Source organism: Sinocyclocheilus grahami, unplaced genomic scaffold (assembly GCF_001515645.1).
Source record: "Sinocyclocheilus grahami isolate Dianchi unplaced genomic scaffold, SAMN03320097.WGS_v1.1 scaffold126.1, whole genome shotgun sequence".
Taxonomy (NCBI): Eukaryota; Metazoa; Chordata; class Actinopteri; order Cypriniformes; family Cyprinidae; genus Sinocyclocheilus; species Sinocyclocheilus grahami.
The window spans coordinates 1,058,158-1,077,410 of NW_015505305.1; the positions used below are offsets into that span (position 1 = coordinate 1,058,158).

The 19,253-nt window shown below is 38.8% G+C and overlaps 1 protein-coding gene across 1 annotated transcript in view; it reads left to right on the plus strand.

Moving 5' to 3' along the window:
- LOC107590200 (DNA polymerase alpha 1, catalytic subunit) overlaps positions 1-19,253 on the plus strand; it is a 68,848-nt gene that overhangs the window by 25,888 nt on the left and 23,707 nt on the right. Inside the window, exons 27-34 of the mRNA XM_016278833.1 lie at positions 5,023-5,055; positions 5,160-5,252; positions 5,425-5,630; positions 5,768-5,900; positions 6,602-6,733; positions 6,827-7,001; positions 8,785-8,966; positions 13,844-13,975. Coding sequence (XP_016134319.1) covers positions 5,023-5,055; positions 5,160-5,252; positions 5,425-5,630; positions 5,768-5,900; positions 6,602-6,733; positions 6,827-7,001; positions 8,785-8,966; positions 13,844-13,975 — 1,086 coding nt within the window. The remainder of the gene's footprint in view (positions 1-5,022; positions 5,056-5,159; positions 5,253-5,424; positions 5,631-5,767; positions 5,901-6,601; positions 6,734-6,826; positions 7,002-8,784; positions 8,967-13,843; positions 13,976-19,253) is intronic.

The following is a 19,253-nucleotide window of genomic DNA, read 5'->3' on the forward strand; positions in this document are numbered from 1 at the left end:
TTCAGGCAGAGGACTGTCATCCTCAAAATGCTTTTCAGCAGGATGCTTTTCAAAACAATCGTCACCAGATACTTTGTTTTACAAGGTTTCTGTACCGCTCCAGGGCTTAAAATGCCTGCTATGATGTGCACCGAAGCTAACAGAAGGCCAGATGCCCCCGGCGAGCAAATGGCACCGCGGGGCAGGAGGAATGAACTGTTTACGAGAGCAGCCGTAGACTTCGTTTTTTCTCTATAACCATTCCACCGCCCGCTTGAAATGGTTGGGAAGAGATAAATGAACGTGTTAATGACAGACCTGTCGATTGGGACAAAAAAGATGAGGGCCTTATGGGTAGACGGGGCCAAATGCTCCTGTCCTGTCAGTCACTGCAATCTGAGCCAGTTGCTTCAGTTCATGGGTGGTATTTTAACACCATTTTAACTTTAGGATGCTCTGCTTGGTATAGCCCTCCATTAAGTGCTTATTGGAGTCAATTTGGAGTATTATGCATTTGGAATGACTTTTACTTCCATAAAGTGATGTATTTACAAATTAAATTGAATATTAAAATAGGTTGAGACTTAATTTAATCCTTCAGCATGTAATTAGGTTATTAAAAGTAGGTTTTAATATGATTTCTTATTTATTTTCATTTATTAATGTCATGTTGTCTTTCACTTTACATTACTGCAAATTTAAATGGAGAATGAATGCAGTTCATTAGTGACATTAAAGAAGCAACTGAGTGAAAAAATAAAGAGTGTTTACTGATGCGTCAAGGAAGAACAAAAACACAGGCGTTTTTGCTCAGATGTGTGTGTGTGTGTGACAGAGGCATTAGTAATCTGATGGTAGGCTCCATAATGACCCTCTGCTAACTCTTTATCATGTCACGCTCCAGATGTGTCCCTAGGCATGTGACGGAGAGGGTCCGGTCCCCTTTTCAGTCTTACTAACGGGCAGCTTTTGCTCCGACACAGCCACTAATTCACTGAGCCTTGTAATTACAATCCACTTTCGTCACTTCTGCCCGCAGTCAGACAAGGAGCTGAGAGGAGGCTAAATGGGGCACTGTTGGCCCGCAGGACAAAAGTACAGAATGTTGAAAATATTTACAGAAGAGTTTGTGCTGTCTGTGTGTTCAGCGTTTTCTGCACTGCTATTCAGAGACGGCGCCATGGCTAAAAAGTGAAATTTTTATTCACTGGTGAGCTTGCAGTGTAAATTGAATGTAATAAAATAAATGGGCTGGGCACCCACCAAAAAAAAACACATTAAAAACAAACATACACTATCGTTCAAAAGTTTATATATATATATATATATATATATATATATAATAAATTAATTATACTTTTATTCAGTAAGAATGCAATAAACTGGTCAAAAGACAGTAAAGACATTCATAATGTTTCAAACTATTTCTATATCAAATGTGCTATGTTTCTTGAGCTCCAAATCAGCTTAAAAATTCTAGTAATGGCTGCTGAATATTCAGTTTTGCCTTCAAAGGAATAAATTGCATTTTAAAATATATTCAAATAAAAAACAAATTTTAACTGACCCCCAACTTTTGAACATTCCGATTCACGACCAAATGACTCTTTTGAGCTAGTTCTTCTAGTAAATCTGTCAAAGCGATTCTAATTCTAATGAATCATTTGTGGAATCAATTATTGGTTTACTGAGTTAATGTGACTCACTTACTGTGCTTTTTCGTGTACCTCTTAAAATATAAAAATTATATATATAATATAATTTTTTTTTTTTTAAATGATAAAATTTAGTTTAATTTGACATTTGTTACTGAATTTCGGGGCCTAGTTAAATTGGCACATTCGCAGCTTTTCTCTTTTAAAAGATTTAAAAGATAATATTGTTTTAATATTGTATTCAATGAAGTGTCATTTATTGTTAAACTGTTCAGGCCTGAGTAGGTTTATTTTCATGTGTTGGGGTTTCAGAGGAAAACCCATGCTGGCAGAACATCACTGGACTCCAATGTCAGAGGCTCTGTGCCTTCTGTATGTTTACTCTCAGATGTGTTGGTTGGTATGTGTTTTAAGATGAGCTGTCTCCGCTCTCATTTCTGAGCCATAGTCAAATGACTTGTCTTTCAGCTCTATGGCCCCCCCAATCTTTTTCTGTTGTCATAATACACCGACATACAGTACAGTGGCCATGGAAACATATACAAACATAATCTAACTCACCACTATAACCTCTTTTCATCTTTGTCTTGCTTTTTTCCTGGTGCCTCTATCCCTCCCATTCTCCTTTTTCCAACTCTGTTAATATCTAAATGCGTCAGCATTAGCGGTGCAGCTAAATGAACTGTGTAATACAGTATACAGTTGCATTGCTAAGTAGCTGTAACTTTATGGCTCCCTGTGAAGTAAACTCGCACCTGCTCAAAGTCAGAAACACACTCACACAGACAGATGGTGTATCAATTTAATTGTGGGCTCTAAGGGTACCGCTGGAGATCCGAGTGCAAAGCGCAGGCAGAGGACTAGAGTCATCACAGACTTCTGTGAAGTCTCTGTGATCCCATCTAGCGTTCACCTAGTTGAATTGTGCATTATATTTAGTGGTGCTTGCTATGCCAAGTATTTCTTCTGTTGTATATACATAGGGTTATGGATTTGAACAAACTCTTAACCCTAATATTAGACTTCACGTGCTGTTGCTTTTCTAAAACTTATGTTTACCTAGTAAATGGTAAAATGGATGATCAAAAAGTATTTAAACATGTAGAGATCAAAATATCATAGAGGCTTAAAGTGCAGTCACACTTATTGTTATTTGATGAAATTTTGCAGGCAATATCCAGTCATTTACATAGGAATCCCCACAATCAGAAGTGGAAAAAATTTGCTCAAAAGGTTTTTGCTTGTTTAAGTTGGTCATGCAAATTCGCTGCATTGACCAACAGAAAGCTGCTTGGTGCTTCATACATCACTGCACTATTGAAATTTAGCCTTTTTGGCTGTAAAATTTCACAGAAATGGTGACTGCACCTTCAGGTACAGTATGGACTCTTGGGCAAAGAAATCATCCACTCAGAACTTCCTTAAAAACCAAGAACAGAACATGCAGCAACATAGTGACTTTTGCACTGACAAGTACTTACATTTTCTTCTACAAATTAGTCTATATCGTGAACCAGTTTTGAGAATGCAAAAACAGAAAGAACACCAACAGCAGTCAACAAATAACAGATGTTTAATCCTGCTTAATTAGTTGTGTGTTTCTGTGTGTTTTGGGGTGACCTTGGCTATGTTGGTTAATGCCGACAGCTATTTTGTTATTACTCAGACCTGACCTCCTACTTCCCTCTGGGAGGCATGTTACACCTCATAAAGCATGCTTACGTCCTGCTCCAGTTTCAAGGAGTGGAGCTTCCCATGCTCTGAAATAGCCTCGTCCTTGTCCCTATGAGGGCTTGGGTTTGGCTATGGTGTGTGTGTGTGTGTTGGGGGGGATGAATCCTGGTGTCTTGCTCGATTGCTGTTGACAGGCTGCAGTGTGTCCCTGTCTCTTTGAGGCCTCAGATTAGCGCCCCTTATTCCCCTGCCGAAACCCCCACCTGTCCGAGTCCCTCTCCCATAGAGGTCACCATGCATGCCCGCACATCGGCTGTGGGTTGGACACCCGGAGTAAACAGTCACTGTTATTATGACACTTTAGATATGCACAGTCTCTCGGTCTACCTGTTACTGTCTGCAGTGGGTTTGTTGGACAGATTTGTCACCTTTCTTTTATAATTTGAGGCCATTTGCAAAATGTTCTGAAGTAAAGAGTTGACAAGAAATTATGTGAAAATGAATGGAAATGTCTCATGTAAGCCAAAATTTCGGTTTTGAGAATTCCAAATATGAGAGTTATACGCCTATATTCCTTTACATTTTTATCATAGTAAATGCTTATTTAGAATATACATTGTAATAGAATACAAATTTATCTGTGCATGTTCAAAACACCCAGACAATAATTGTGGGTGTTAGGAGATAGTGTAACAGTCTTGTGACATATATGTTTTGTTTTGTTTGTTTTTTTATCTTTCTGTAATAAATTAATGAACTACATTTCAAAAGTTTGGAGTTAGTAAGATTTTTATTTTTAAATGGATACTTTTATATTCAGCAAGGATGTCTTAAATGGATCAACATCGGCTCAACATCGTGATGTCTATCAGCCATCGGCGATGGACGATGGTATCGTCTATCGGCCCAACCCTAGTAGTGTAGTTCATTTGTTTAATTACAGGAAGATTTCATTATCTTGTTAAACCTTTTTTTTTTTAACCTAAATGTTGATCGTAATAAGAAAGTGACACATAAATACACTCCGTTGGAGCTGTGATTTGAACCGTTTTTTCCCAAATTAGCACCATGACTAACCACTAAGCCCTTTTGTTCCTTTTTTAGCCTCTGTTTATTTTTACTTTTGCCTCTTTTATGTATTCTTTTTTTCCCTTTGCGCTACACTTCTACCTCCCTCTGTCTGCCTTTCATTTTTTCTTTTTGTCTGTCTCTTTATTTTTCTCTGACAGCTGTGGTTTACATGGGTCTCCCTCTGCAGCTGGACAGCCCTCCCCTTTTCTCACTCTCTCTTTTTCTCGTCATGCAGTCCAGAGGCGATTTAAGACTATTAGGCCTTATAATGACTCTGCTGGTGTGTGGGTTTGGAGCCCCATTTCAGTGCAGCTAATAGACCTCTTAGCCAATTATCCTCCATTTAGAAGCAAATCACAGAGGCCTTTTCTCTCCCCCTTTGATAAATGTTGAATTACTGAATAGATTTGCTAATTAAATTCTTTGTGTGTTTTGCATGTGCGAGTCCTCATGTTCGTGCGTTTGAGTTTACGCATGTGCCTTTTTTCCCCATAGTATTTCTTGCTGATAAATGTGTATTCTCTAAAGTAAGTGGGTTTGTTTGATGTTCCAGTTTGACCGATTTGAAATTGATATTGTTCTCCACTTGTTGTGTTTAGTGTTTGTGTTTCCCGAGTGACATGCAGTCTTTTGTCTCCTGCAGATTTTGATGCACACCAAAGAAATGGTGCAGAGGGTGAGTCATGATTGGTGTACGTTACAGTAATAATTAAGCGGCACTTGCTGTGTTTGTTATTTGTAAGCCGTGCGTGGGTTTGACGGTTTACGTTTCTCCCTCAGATGAATCTAGAGGTCATATACGGGGATACCGACTCCATCATGATCAACACCAACAGCACCAATCTGGAGGAGGTCTTCAAACTGGGAAACAAGGTAAGGTTTTTGGGGGGAAGGGAGGTGGGGGTTTCTGCACGTCTCACAGAAAAATGCATTATTGGATTTTTAAAGCTCGAATAAGTCTGACATTAATGATTGAGACATCACTGACAGTCAGAAGAGAATTAAACCAACCATTCAGCAATTGAATAAATGTGTCTGTGCGTAGGTGAAAAGCGAGGTGAATAAACTCTATAAGCTTCTGGAGATTGACATTGATGGCGTGTTTAAGTCCCTTCTGCTGCTGAAGAAGAAGAAATACGCGGCACTGTTGGTTGAGCCTCAGGGAGATGGCAAATACACCACCAAGCAAGAGCTCAAAGGCCTGGACATTGTGCGCAGAGACTGGTGTGATCTGGCCAAAGAGTGTGGCAAGTCAGTGCAGTGACCTCCAGATAATTAACCCCATCAGTCATTTATAAAGACAATAATGTAGTAGTAATCTTGATCTACTGTATATAGTCTTTTGTAATACAGTTGTGATTTATATGATCCTTTTCCCTTTCATCTAGTTATGTGATTGGTCAAATTTTGTCAGACCAGAACCGTGACACCATTGTAGAGAACATTCAGAAACATCTGATTGAGGTTGGAGAGAAGGTGGCCAATGGCAGTATTCCACTCAACATGTTTGAGATACACAAGGTAAAGTACTGAACTAGAAACAGGCTTTTCACTGATTAGTTCAGTTATGTATAATAAAAATATCTACATTATTAGTCAAAAGATTGGAAACTTACCTGCTCAAAATTAAAAACAAAATTAACAAATGGTGTTATGGAAATTGTGTTGTTACTAAAATTGCTTGTGTATATATACTGTTCAAAAGTTTGGGGTCTGTTTAAAAAAAAAAAAAAAAAACTTAATATTGTGAACTATTACAATCTAAAATAACTTTTATTCTGTTTTTAAATATTTTAAAATGTTATTTATTCCTCTGATTGCAAGCTGACTTTTCAGCATCATTACTCCAGTCTTCAGTGTCACATGATCCTTCAGAAATCATTCTAATATGCTTATTTGCTGCTCATGAAACATTTTTTATTATTATCAAAGTAATACATCTTAAATCGTTGTGCCTCTTAATATTTTCATGGTAATGATTTTTTTCAGGATTCTTGGAATATAAATTTTAAAAGAACAGCTTTTATTTGAAACAAAAATATTTTAGGGCTGTAACTTCATAAATGTATTATGTGAATCATGCGTTTATTTTTTAATTAATTTTAATATTTTAAACAATTTAAATAACTGATTTTTTTAAGGTCATGAGTACAATATTTCATGGGTGTCATTAAGTTTTGTTCAAGGGAATAAGTTTTTTGTTTTTGTTTTTTTCTTTTAAGTCACTGACAAAGGATCCTCAGGACTACCCTGACAAGAAGAGTCTCCCCCACGTCCATGTTGCCCTCTGGATCAACTCCCAGGGTGGGAAGAAGGTTAAAGCGGGTGACACTGTTTCTTATGTCATCTGTCAGGTGAGTGACCAGTGTATTTGTACTTCTGACTCTAAAAAATTGTCAGTAAACCCACACTAACATTCCCCCGCTGCCTGTGCTTTCTTCTATTAGGACGGTTCAAACCTGGCAGCCAGTCAGAGAGCTTATGCCCTGGAACAGCTACAGAAACAGCCGGGACTCAGCCTGGACACACAGTATTACCTGTCCCAGCAGGTGCACCCTGTGGTGGGCCGAATCTGTGAGCCTATTGAAGGCATTGATGCAGTGCTTATTGCTACATGGTTAGGTGAGACTATCTGTTTGGATCAGTATTCATTATATTTTGCTAGAAAGGACCTCTGAATTAGGATCAGTTTCCCTTTTTTCCCTGTTTTTTTTATTTATTTTTTGCCATGAAGAGCAGCCTATATTCCAATACTCATTGTTTTTTTAAGTTTTTCCACCTCACTGTAAACGTGGCATCTGAACACATCTGAACATATTTGTGTTTTGAAAATTAACTAACCCATTATTTAGTTCATTTCATTTCATGTATTTTAATTTCAGACATTTATTTTTATTTAATAAAAATGTTGTCTGAACATAATTTAACTGACGTTCTAAGTTGAAAACAAACCATTAATTAATTTTAATTTCTAATCTATTTTATTCTTAAATGTATTATTTTTTTAGATTAATGTTATATGTTTAGATGCTTTGTAAACATGTTAATTTTGGAGCATTTAAAAATATCAAGTATATCCACCTTATTTTTCAAAGTTTGTGAATCCGCGAGACTTACGGTTCATTAGTGGCTGTAGGGAAATAACGAGAAGAGTAACAAAGTGTAGTAAATGGTAAAACTGTTTGCACTACAAACCAGTGTGTTCATAATGAAGATAATACATTAAAATAATATGGTAAGACACACCAGTTTGCAATATCAAACAGCAAAACGAGCTGTTTTGTACAGCTAAAAATAGCTGGAAGCGAATGACACCGGAAGCCAGAAAATTTTAATTTACAAATGGTTTTTCCCGCTTTTACGGGAAAAATAAGGTGGATATATTGTTTTCTTTTACCTAGCAGCTGAGATCCCATTTACCCCCCAGATGGAAATTCAGTTTCTTTAAAAAGTGTATGAACCCTGCCACTCTGTCTCCATGACAACAGACCCTGGTAGTTTGGTATCCTGCATTTGGGTCCAAAACTCAGACACTAATTCAATCTAGCCACCGTGTCACCAGAACCAAGTAGCTGGATTCCTTAATTACTTGACAATTAGCAACACATTTACGCCACCTTCACGTCCAGAATATCCCAGTCAACTTCTACTTGCATAGTCATGTAAAAAAGTCTCATAATACACACAACATTCTGTGTCCATTCCTCATGCACCACCCTGTTCCCTTGGCCGCGGATGTGTGTGACATGCCGCATGTTTACCTGTAGATGGCAGCAGCACTCGGGCGTCAGTGGGTTTGGATCCTCAGAGACGCTGGTTAATCCTTGAAGTCTCATAGTCAACACTTACTTATGTGCTCATTTATTCACTTAGCCAAATTACCCAGGGGGACGTAGGCTGTTTTTCCGTGCTCTAGTAGTGTTCAGTGTCACCTGGGGGGATTAAATGGAGATTCAGCTGCTGTCTCTTAATGATTTGATGATCTCAGCTGCCTGGGAAAAATCGGATAGCTGCACTTTCTCTACCCCTCCTCTTTCCCCTTATTATGTTTCCAGTTTATTCTTATCGTTTGCTAGTCTGCCTCCTGCAGCCGTGCCATCTTCTTTCTTTCTGTCCCTCTATCCTCTTTCTGCTTTTCCCTTTACCCCTCTTTCCATCACCGTCTTTCCACTGTCCATAAATACATCCGTGGGGAAGTCTGAGCCTGCATGGCTTTATCGCCAACACACCAGAAGTACATTTCCACCTAAAGCATCTCAAGCTTGCACTGCTGACTTTTTTGTATTTATTTACTGTTATTTCTTTCGCTATTTGATGCTAAATGTGCAGCTTGTAGTTTGAGTGTTTTTTTTTTTTTAAAAGAGAGAGATTCACAACTTGAACTTTTATTTACCTACTTGTCCAGGGATCGACCCAAGTCACTTTCGAGCTCAACAGCAGCAGCAACGTGAGGATGAAGGGGACAATTTTCTGGGCGCTCCGGCCCAGCTCACTGACGAAGAGCGCTACCGTGATTGCGAGAGGTTTAGTTTCACTTGCCCTGACTGTGGTACCGAAAACATCTACGACAATGTGTTTGAAGGAGCGGTGAGTTATCAGCCCTCATATTCACATCCATTAGCAGACCTGATCTTATCAGTGAGCAAAATGCCAAGCAGTCCATCCCGATTCATGCATTTCTCTCCATTCAATTTGGTCCTACCTTAACTTCCTGTTAAATATTGTGTAATGACAAGCAACAATAAATTTGAGCTGCGCAGGTGATTACTTCCTTTGCTTCAGGCTTTTACCCGGCCTATTAATTTCAGAGCAACACACTTTATTTATAGAGGCTTGGCAGAGCTGGGCAGGGGGAGAGAGGTTTTGCCGGGGTATGTTCCTGGAGCTCTTCAGTACACAGGATGTCTGTCATACTTCAGGCCGAGGTCAGCGGGGGCTAGAGGAGCATGTGTAATCTGCCTCTAATTAAGGGGCCGTGCACACACACATGCTCACGCACAGCTTTCTCTTGTCCGAGACTCATAAAAAGTGACATTGACCCCCCTCTCCACTGGGCTGATCTCTGTCCTCCTAGCTGATTGGAGATTTTGAATGCTTCAGCCAGGGAAAACTAAGAATTCTGGAAAAAAACTGGTTGGCATTTATGTGCACTATAACATAAACAGGCGTTACAATCCCTAATGGACTTTACTAAGGGTAAACACCATATTTAAACTAACATGAATGAAAACAAGTCTATGAATGTGGTACAGACTGATCAATAGATTGTAACAACTTCGTTTTTTGTTTGGTTTTGTTTCGCTCATTATGTTTTTAGGAAACATGGATTTTGGTGTTTGCGTGTGTGTGCGTGTGAGAGAGATTCCTACAGGGTTGTTTTTGGAGCAGATGGCACTGACATCCAGTACTCAACTAAACAACTTTGTTGTTTGTCATGCCAAAAATGACACTTGAATAAGGTTCAGTCCCCCTTTTTCCCCTATTCCTTTTGTCATGCAGAGCAACTCTATGCAGTATGGATCTTAGATTAATTGCTTTCCACTTTACTAAAAAACTGACACAATTTTAATAACGCTTTGATAAACAAACCATTAATTTATTTAGTCATTTACATTACAACAAAAACTTTGAACTCTTTTGCAGATATTTATCTAAGTACAAGTACAATTTAATTTAAGTTTTGTTTTTATTTATTTATTTTTGTTTGTTTATTACAGTATTCTAACATTTCTCTGTTCAGTTCGATTTGGTTATATCCAGAGGTTCAGTGACCAAATAGGTAATCTAGGCTGATTCAGTAAGGAAGTGAACAAGTATGATGATGATCGGGTCAGTCGCACTGGTGCTCCTAAAATAAATTTCATAGTCGCACGCAGTAGTTTTCAGTCGCAAATGCGACTGAAATGGTCGCACTGTCGAGCCCTGGAGTTGTCTGACTGATTCAGTCCATTATTCAGACTGTTGTGTTTGATTCGCCAGGCAATTGAGTCATTAAAAGTGGGGTAAGCGATTTCTGATTTTTTTCCTCGGCGTCTGATCGCAGGCCTTCCTCTCCTGGAGTTCTCTCCAGTGCTGGAAAGCTGATCCGATATTTACACAGGTCCTACTTCTTGCCTTATTGCCTTAACCCTTCTTTTGTTCCGCAGACGTTTTCCTCTTGTTTTTTTATCCGCCATCTCTATCTTTCTGTCGCTCTGCTCGCTAATGTCCGTTCTGTGCTCTGAATGCTCTCTCCTGCACATCATGAGTAGACATGCCCCTTACTGCTGATTGGCTACAAGTTTGTTTTGCTACTCGGCCCGAATCAGTTTTCTAAAGCGTTTTTGAAAAATCGCTTGCCTCACCTTTAAGAAACCACAACTGAGTGGTTTGTTCACAGATTGGGCAGCCCTGTGTGCTCATTAGGGGTGGAACGGTTCTCGGTAAAAATCAAACTGTACGGTTCTCCACCCAAGGTTCGGCACGCACTTGCATCGCGGTTCAGCATAAAAATGATAACGCATCTGTAAAATGGTTTGTTAAAAATAACAACACATAAAACAGTTAAGTTAATGTATGTTTCTGTCGATGGATACACATTCTGGCTTCCCAATACATAACAACAACAACGTGGACAAACCTGTTACTCTTTGTTCAATGCGAGTGCCATATGCTGGTATATGACCATTGATGCCGTCATCCCCCGTGTGTTGATAGCATGCGTGCGCACGCACACATGTGAGACCTGGGGCCCGTTCTTCGTACGTCGCTAACTCTGTTAGCTGGATTTGATTGTTGACGATTTGGCATGATCTTGGATTGTTTGATTCTTCGAAGCTCATCCCGGAGTTGCTGTCATAGCAACAGGTCCGTAAGCTTAAACCTGCTCGAGAGCAGGATTATTTCATGTAAACAGGGTTAAATTGCATCTTTTTAAGCAGAATTGATTCTTAAAATCTGTCCACTACCACCGCTAATTTATTACAAGAGTACTACCCTACTGATCCAGGGACAATAATTGAAAATAATAATCATTTAAAAAATTTTTTAAAGATAATATAATTATGTTGTGTAGTCTTTTATACTATAGACACAGCCAGTTTTACTCACTGAAAGATTTATTCGTCATAAAATTATTACTTCATAATTGTATTGGAGTCTTACATACGTGCTATACAGATAATGTAGAGTCGTGCATTAATTTGATTGGTGACCGCTATTATGGGAGTATAACATGATCTTGACCCTTGACACTTTAATGCTGTCACATAACAAAGCTGTTCAAATATAAAATTAAATGAATTGCTAATTACTACATTGAAATAAAAATGTGAAGCCTGTATAAATATTAGAATTTGTGAATATAAATAATTGGGAATCATGTAAAAATTAAAATAAAATAAAATAAAAAACTGCACATTTCATTTATCTATTATAACATTTATGTAGTTTTGTTCGCTTGGCTGTTTCCTTATAAAAGTCCACAAATTTGTCAAGTTTTTCGTCAGGTGTCTTTTTTAATTATGTGATGTCATTACGTTGCTGTCTTAACGCCAGCCAATCGCTGCATTGCTGATCGGGGTTTCGAGTATCGATACATAGCCCCTTTTAAACCAACCCATGAACGCACAATTATCTCAGATAACTCAATCCAGCCATACTAATCATCAACAACAGGTGCGTTCGAAGAACCGAATTAGCCAGATCCTGATTAGCGCGATGATATCATCTTGGATGTGACATTTCATCTCGTATGTAATAAGCGACATACGAAGAACGGGCCCCAAACCCGTGTCTCAGAATGAGTGCAAATATTGAGTTCGTTTTCAAGTCATGCTTGAAAGGACAAATTCACACAAAAATTGTCAACATGCCTGTCTTGGTGAGTATCCTAGCAGACATAGTCGGTTGAACGTACAGTATCAGTGTACTGGATTCTTGCATTGTCTTAAAGTAACCGCACTTCTTAATGTTAATCAAACAACAAAAGACAAGGAAATTACTCACTGCTCTTGACTGAATAGCTTTTGTAAATTCAATAAGGATTAATATTTAATTTATACAGTCAAATATGCAATGTTATTTTACATTTGATTACTTTATTCAATTTCTGTACCTAAAAATTGTTAAAACTGAAAAGCACTGTTTATTTTATTTGTGTCTTTGCTCGGTTGTATTTATTTGTTCTGTTGCTTGTAATTAGATAATTTGTTCTTATTTTCTTTATTTTTAATTTGACAATATAGTCCTTTTTTTCTCTAAACGTACCGAAACCGTGACTCTGAAACCATGATACAAAACTGAACCTTGAGTAACTTGAACCATTCCACTCCTAGTGCTCATTTATAAATATTTAACCATAGTGCCGCAGATTCATCTGCGAAACAGTGGCACTTGTGAATAGTAGCTCAGGAAACACTGAAGCCAATGAACAGACTATACTTGTATCTCACAGCCTTGTTTTCAAATTCAGTATGGCATCTACCCTGACTAAGCTCTAATGGTGTTTTTACAAATATCCATATGCAGTGTACACTGTAAAAGCATGTGGCACAACGTGTATGTTATGTTGATGAATAAACACGCTTGTTATATATACTACCGATTAGGAGTACAGGAATATAGCGGAGGCCTGGTTAAAGGGAGTGCACCGATGAAAGGAAGGCTTGAAAGAACAGCCTTGACTCAGTCACTGCAGATCGTTCTCTTATCAGAGCCGGCCGTGGAGAGAGGGAGGAGGACAACAGGAATGCAAACAGACAGTACTAGTGACGGTATTTGCATAGACACATGGTTCCCCCTTAAAGTGGTGCTCAGTGAGAGATGTAAAGATCATAAAAACGCTAATGGATCGCAGCGACTACCGGAGAGTGAATTGAATGGCGCTTCACCACCGCCGTACCATAAAAGCAAGAGTGATGTGTTTGTGTGAGACGGTGAGCTTGAGCAAGTGTGCTGACGCATTAGCCGCACACACACACTCGCTCCTTCAGCTTATTTGAGGCATAATGAACACCATAAACAGCTCTGCAAATGCCCATGTGAGTTTAGATTGAAGGGATATCAGGCTACAGTATTTTTTATCCACTGTTTAACTACAATTGTTGCCACTGTTTCTCAATGGGAGGTCTGGGGCCTTTTAGATGTAGAAAAGCTGGCAAAGCTTGCAAATCATCTGCGCAGTATGGCATTTGTTACTTGCTGTCACCCAGATACACAGCTGAGAGCTTAATGCAGTGCCATTTTTGCTCCTGTGTGTTTCTTTTCCCAACCTGGATACCCTAGAGCCTTGGTCCGAGGGCATTGACAGTATATTTTTAGTATGTTTGAATGTCTAATAGGTCAGGTCTAATAGCCTTTAAAAACTTCTTTGGGCAATGCCAGTCAACGGGATAAATGCCCTGATTATGTTGTTTTTTTGTATGTGTGTGGGATTATGTGTCGTGATCAAATGCTGTGTTAAAAGTGAATTTGTTTGTTTCCAGGGGAGCACTTTACAGCCCAGCCTGAAGAATTGCTGCCATATCCCTTGTCGGGGCAGCCCAATGGAGCATCCTGTCCAAATTAGCAACAAACTGCTACTGGACATTCGCCGCCACATCAGGAGATACTACAGTGTGAGTATGAATAAATGCTTATCGTAATGCACCATATATGTGTGCCAGATTGGCCACTGCAGGTGTAGTGGATGAGGTGTTGTATAATAAGTAGACATGTAACTAGTGTTGTCAAAAGACCCGATACTTCGGTACCAAGTCAATACTAAAAAAATTAAAACGTTACGGTACTAGGTTTTTTTTAAGTACCGGTGGTACCGAGTACCCGGTCAACCCGGTTCTTGATGCGCTATCTGAAAGGTGCACAGATGCGCTCTCTTCATAAAAGCACTGAGACGTGGTGACATCAAAAGGAGGAAACACACCAAACTAACAAAACACTTTAAAGACAGACACCCAGATCAAATGAAAGAGTTTAAGCAGCTAAGTTTCATTACCAGGCTGTGTGCATTGAATTTATTTAATACACGAGTTTCACAATTTGAGTTGAATTACTGAAATAAATGAACTTTTCCACGACATTCTAATTTGAGATGCACCTGTATTTCTGAAGGAAACCGACTGTCTTCAGAAAATCATGGACGTCATTTTCATTTCATCTTGCCTGTAATGCCTGAGCAGTGTTTGTGAGTGCAGTGCTTATTTGATTACAGCCGTTACTGGGGAAACCTCTATCTCTCCCGCTTTACAAGCGCCTCCTGCTGGCAGAGAATGAATTTGCATATATGCTGCCACAAATAGACTGCAAGTCTGTGGGAAACACCGCTTCTGTTATGAACATTATTCAATATTTTATTTGGAATGTCGGATTGAAATGAATGCTGTTATTAGAGTTGTTAATCGTTAGCATAGGCGCTAATATAGTGTTCCTGTGGCTCAGTGGTAGAGCATTGCGTTAGCAGAGCAAAAGGTCGTGGGTTCAATTCCCAGGGAACACACATGCTGGTAAATAATGTATAATAATGTATAACTTTTATTAGGGTAAAAAAAACAGGAGGACATGATATTTACTCTTTTTACACACCAGAGGCTTTTAAATGATTTGGGAATCTAAAATATGCGTGTAAGAGAACGTACAAATGGTTAACATTGTGTCATATTAGTCAGAAAAGCAGTTCTGGGTTTTTTTTAGTTTTTTTTTTTTTAGCTAACTTAGTTGTTATTCTTGGCTGAATAACTCTAGGTTTTCAAAAGCCCTTTAAAATTAAATATGTACACAGTTTGGATTAAATTATAGTATAGTCAAATTTTTTAATTAGCATGTTTTTGTGTTTTGCTTTGGTGCTGAAATTTTGGTACCGTGACAACACTACATGTAACTAATAAATACCTATTTTTCAAATCGCTGGAGAAAATTCACACCAAATGTGTTCAGACATGTGACCTATAGTTTTTTTTTATACTGACTTTATTTCTTTCTAATTTCAGAATATATTTTGAAATTAGAAAGAAAAAAAAAAGTCAGTAAAAAAAAAACTATAGGTCACATATATATAATATTTTTTTTTCAACTGCATTATACTACATTATACATACATATACATACTAAAAATGTATTATAATAATACTTTACGGTATGTAATGTAGTAGTAGTAGTAGTATTTACATGGGCAGTAGTAATATTAATAATAATATTTATTATTATTATTAGGGTTGGGTATTGTTTGAATTTGATCGATTCCGATTCTTTTCGATTCCAATGTGATTAAATAATAGTGGTCTAACGGATCACAAGTCTCACGGTTCGGATCACATTACGGTTTTTGACCCACGGATTGGATCATTTTTCGGATCAGCAAGAAAAGAAAAATATTTCAATTTAACTTGCTTTCCAATTATTACTTAAAGCGAAGTACTTCTTTGATACCACAGCAAATACTACTAGATTAACTAAAAAAGTTTAAACATGATTAAAGAGACAAGAGAACAGCCAGTAAAAATAAGAACAAATACGCAAATTACAAGCATAGATAAATGCAACAGAATATGTTACAAATAAAATAAGGTTGGTAGTATTCAAATACAGAAATGTAGTAATTATGGAAAATAACACTGCATAGTGTTCACTGTATAAATTAAATATAGATTTTTATCACAGCTGTTTTGTTGATTGATGATCATTAATGACAGCAGCAGTATTTATAGGCCGCTGTCCCTTTAAGACAGTGTTTCTCAGCCCTGGTCCTGAGTGCCACCCCAACACTGTGTGTTTGATTAGGGAGACACACAAAATGTGCAATGCTGGGGGGCGCCCAGGACCAGGGTTGAGAAACACTGCTTTAAGACCTGATGCACGGATCCGATATAATGATACACATCACATCCGATTTCTTTCTCAGCTGTTTTCATTCACTTGAGACATAACTGACTGCGTTTACCTGAATGATTGTCGAGATGGGTATTTTGTCATAATTTTATGTGTATGAGTCTGTTCAGAGAATTCAAAAGAGGATTCAGTTCGGTGTTCGCGTGCCGTCTGAAACGCGTGTGCGCGCTTCATGTGTGTGTGCGTAGAGAATAGAACAGCGCGCGAGTAACTAATCGAGTGCCCTTTCACCTTTTCTCTCTGGAATTGTTTAAAATTCGCTTGCTTGTGTAAATACGAACAAATGATAAACTTATATTCTATTATGGTTAAATTTTGCAATTAATCCGCGGCTCACATGCGTGCCGAACCGTGGGGCTTGGTCCATACGGATCATGGATCAACTACGGTCCGTTTAACCACTAACCCTATGGCATCACAAGTGTTGACAAGCAGCCACGTGTCAGACAAATGCCACGCAAAGGTTGTAACCTTCCCACCGCCCCAGCACAAATTCGCTACCCTTGGTACTCACAGGGACCATAGGGGAGTATAACGCTGCTGCTGATAGCCAAGCTACTGTTCCTTTCACCACTGGATAGTGGATGCCATTATTTATTACTTAAAGCGAAGTACTTCTTTGATACCATAGCAAATACTACTAGATTAACTCAGAAAGTTTAAACATGATTAAAGAGACAAGAGAACAGCCAGTAAAAATAAGAACAAATACGCAAATTACAAGCATAGATAAATGCAACAGAATATGTTACAAATAAAATAAGGTTGGTAGTATTCAAATACAGAAATGTAGTAATTATGGAAAATAACACTGCATAGTGTTCACTGTATAAATTAAATATAGATTTTTATCACAGCTGTTTTGTTGATTGATGATCATTAATGACAGCAGCAGTATTTATAGGCCGCTGTCCCTTTAAGACAGTGTTTCTCAGCCCTGGTCCTGAGTGCCACCCCAACACTGTGTGTTTGATTAGGGAGACACACAAAATGTGCAATGCTGGGGGGCGCCCAGGACCAGGGTTGAGAAACACTGCTTTAAGACCTGATGCACGGATCCGATATAATGATACACATCACATCCGATTTCTTTCTCAGCTGTTTTCATTCACTTGAGACATAACTGACTGCGTTTACCTGAATGATTGTCGAGATGGGTATTTTGTCATAATTTTATGTGTATGAGTCTGTTCAGAGAATTCAAAAGAGGATTCAGTTCGGTGTTCGCGTGCCGTCTGAAACGCGTGTGCGCGCTTCATGTGTGTGTGCGTAGAGAATAGAACAGCGCGCGAGTAACTAATCGAGTGCCCTTTCACCTTTTCTCTCTGGAATTGTTTAAAATTCGCTTGCTTGTGTAAATATGAACAAATGATAAATTGTATTGAGCTATGGTATATACAGTGGGGGAAAAAAGTATTTAGTCAGCCACCAATTGTGCAAGTTCTCCCACTTAAAAAGATGAGAGAGGCCTGTAATTTTCATCATAGGTATACCTCAACTATGAGAGACAAAATGAGAAAAAAAAATCCAGAAAATCACATTGTAGGATTTTTAAAGAATTAATTGGTAAATTCCTCGGTAAAATAAAGTATTTGGTCACCTACAAACAAGCAAGATTTCTGGCTCTCACAGACCTGTAACTTCTTCTTTAAGAGGCTCCTCTGTCCTCCACTCGTTACCTGTATTAATGGCATCTGTTTGAACTCGTTATCAGTATAAAAGACACCTGTCCACCACCTCAAACAGTCACACTCCAAACTCCACCATGGCCAAGACCAAAGAGCTGTCAAAGGACACCAGAAACAAAATTGTAGACCTGCACCAGGCTGGGAAGACTGAATCTGCAATAGGTAAGCAGCTTGGTGTGAAGAAATCAACTGTGGGAGCAATTATTAGAAAATGGAAGACATACAAGACCACTGATAATCTCCCTCAATCTGGGGCTCCACGCAAGATCTCACCCCATGGGGTCAAAATGATCACAAGAACTGAGAGCAAAAATCCCAGAACCACACGGAGGGACCTAGTGAATGACCTGCAGAGAGCTGGGACCAAAGTAACAAAGGCTACAATCAGTAACACACTGCGCCGCCAGGGACTCAAATCCTGCAGTGCCAGACGTGTCCCCCTGCTTAAGCCAGTACATGTCCAGGCCCGTCTGAAGTTTGCTAGAGAGCATTTGGATGATCCAGAAGAGGATTGGGAGAATGTCATATGGTCAGATGAAACCAAAATAGAACTATTTGGTAAAAACTCAACTTGTCGTGTTTGGAGGAGAAAGAATGCTGAGTCGCATCCAAAGAACACCATACCTACTGTGAAGCATGGGGGTGGAAACATCATGCTTTGGGGCTGTTTTTCTGCAAAGGGACCAGGACAACTGATCCGTGTAAACGAAAGAATGAATGGGGCCATGTATCATGAGATTTTGAGTGAAAACCTCCTTCCATCAGCAAGGGCATTGAAGATGAAACATGGCTGGGTCTTTCAGCATGACAATGATCCAAAACACACCGCCCGGGCAACGAAGGAGTGGCTTCGTAAGAAGCATTTCAAGGCCCTGGAGTGGCTTAGCCAGTCTCCAGATCTCAACCCCATAGAAAATCTTTGGAGGGAGTTGAAAATCCATGTTGCCCAGCGACAGCCCCAAAACATTACTGCTCTAGAGGAGATCTGCATGGAGGAATGGGCCAAAATACCAGCAACAGTGTGTGAAAACCTTGTGAAGACTTACAGAAAAAGTTTGACCTCTGTCATTGCCAACAAAGCGTATATAACAAAGTATTGAGATTAAATTTTGTTATTGACCAAATACTTATTTTCCACCATAATTTGCAAATAAATTATTTAAAAATCCTACAATGTGATTTTCTGGAATTTATTTTCTCATTTTGTCTCTCATAGTTGAGGTATACATATGATGAAAATTACAGGCCTCTCTCATCTTTTTAAGTGGGAGAACTTGCACAATTGGTGGCTGACTAAATACTTTTTTTACCCACTGTATATATA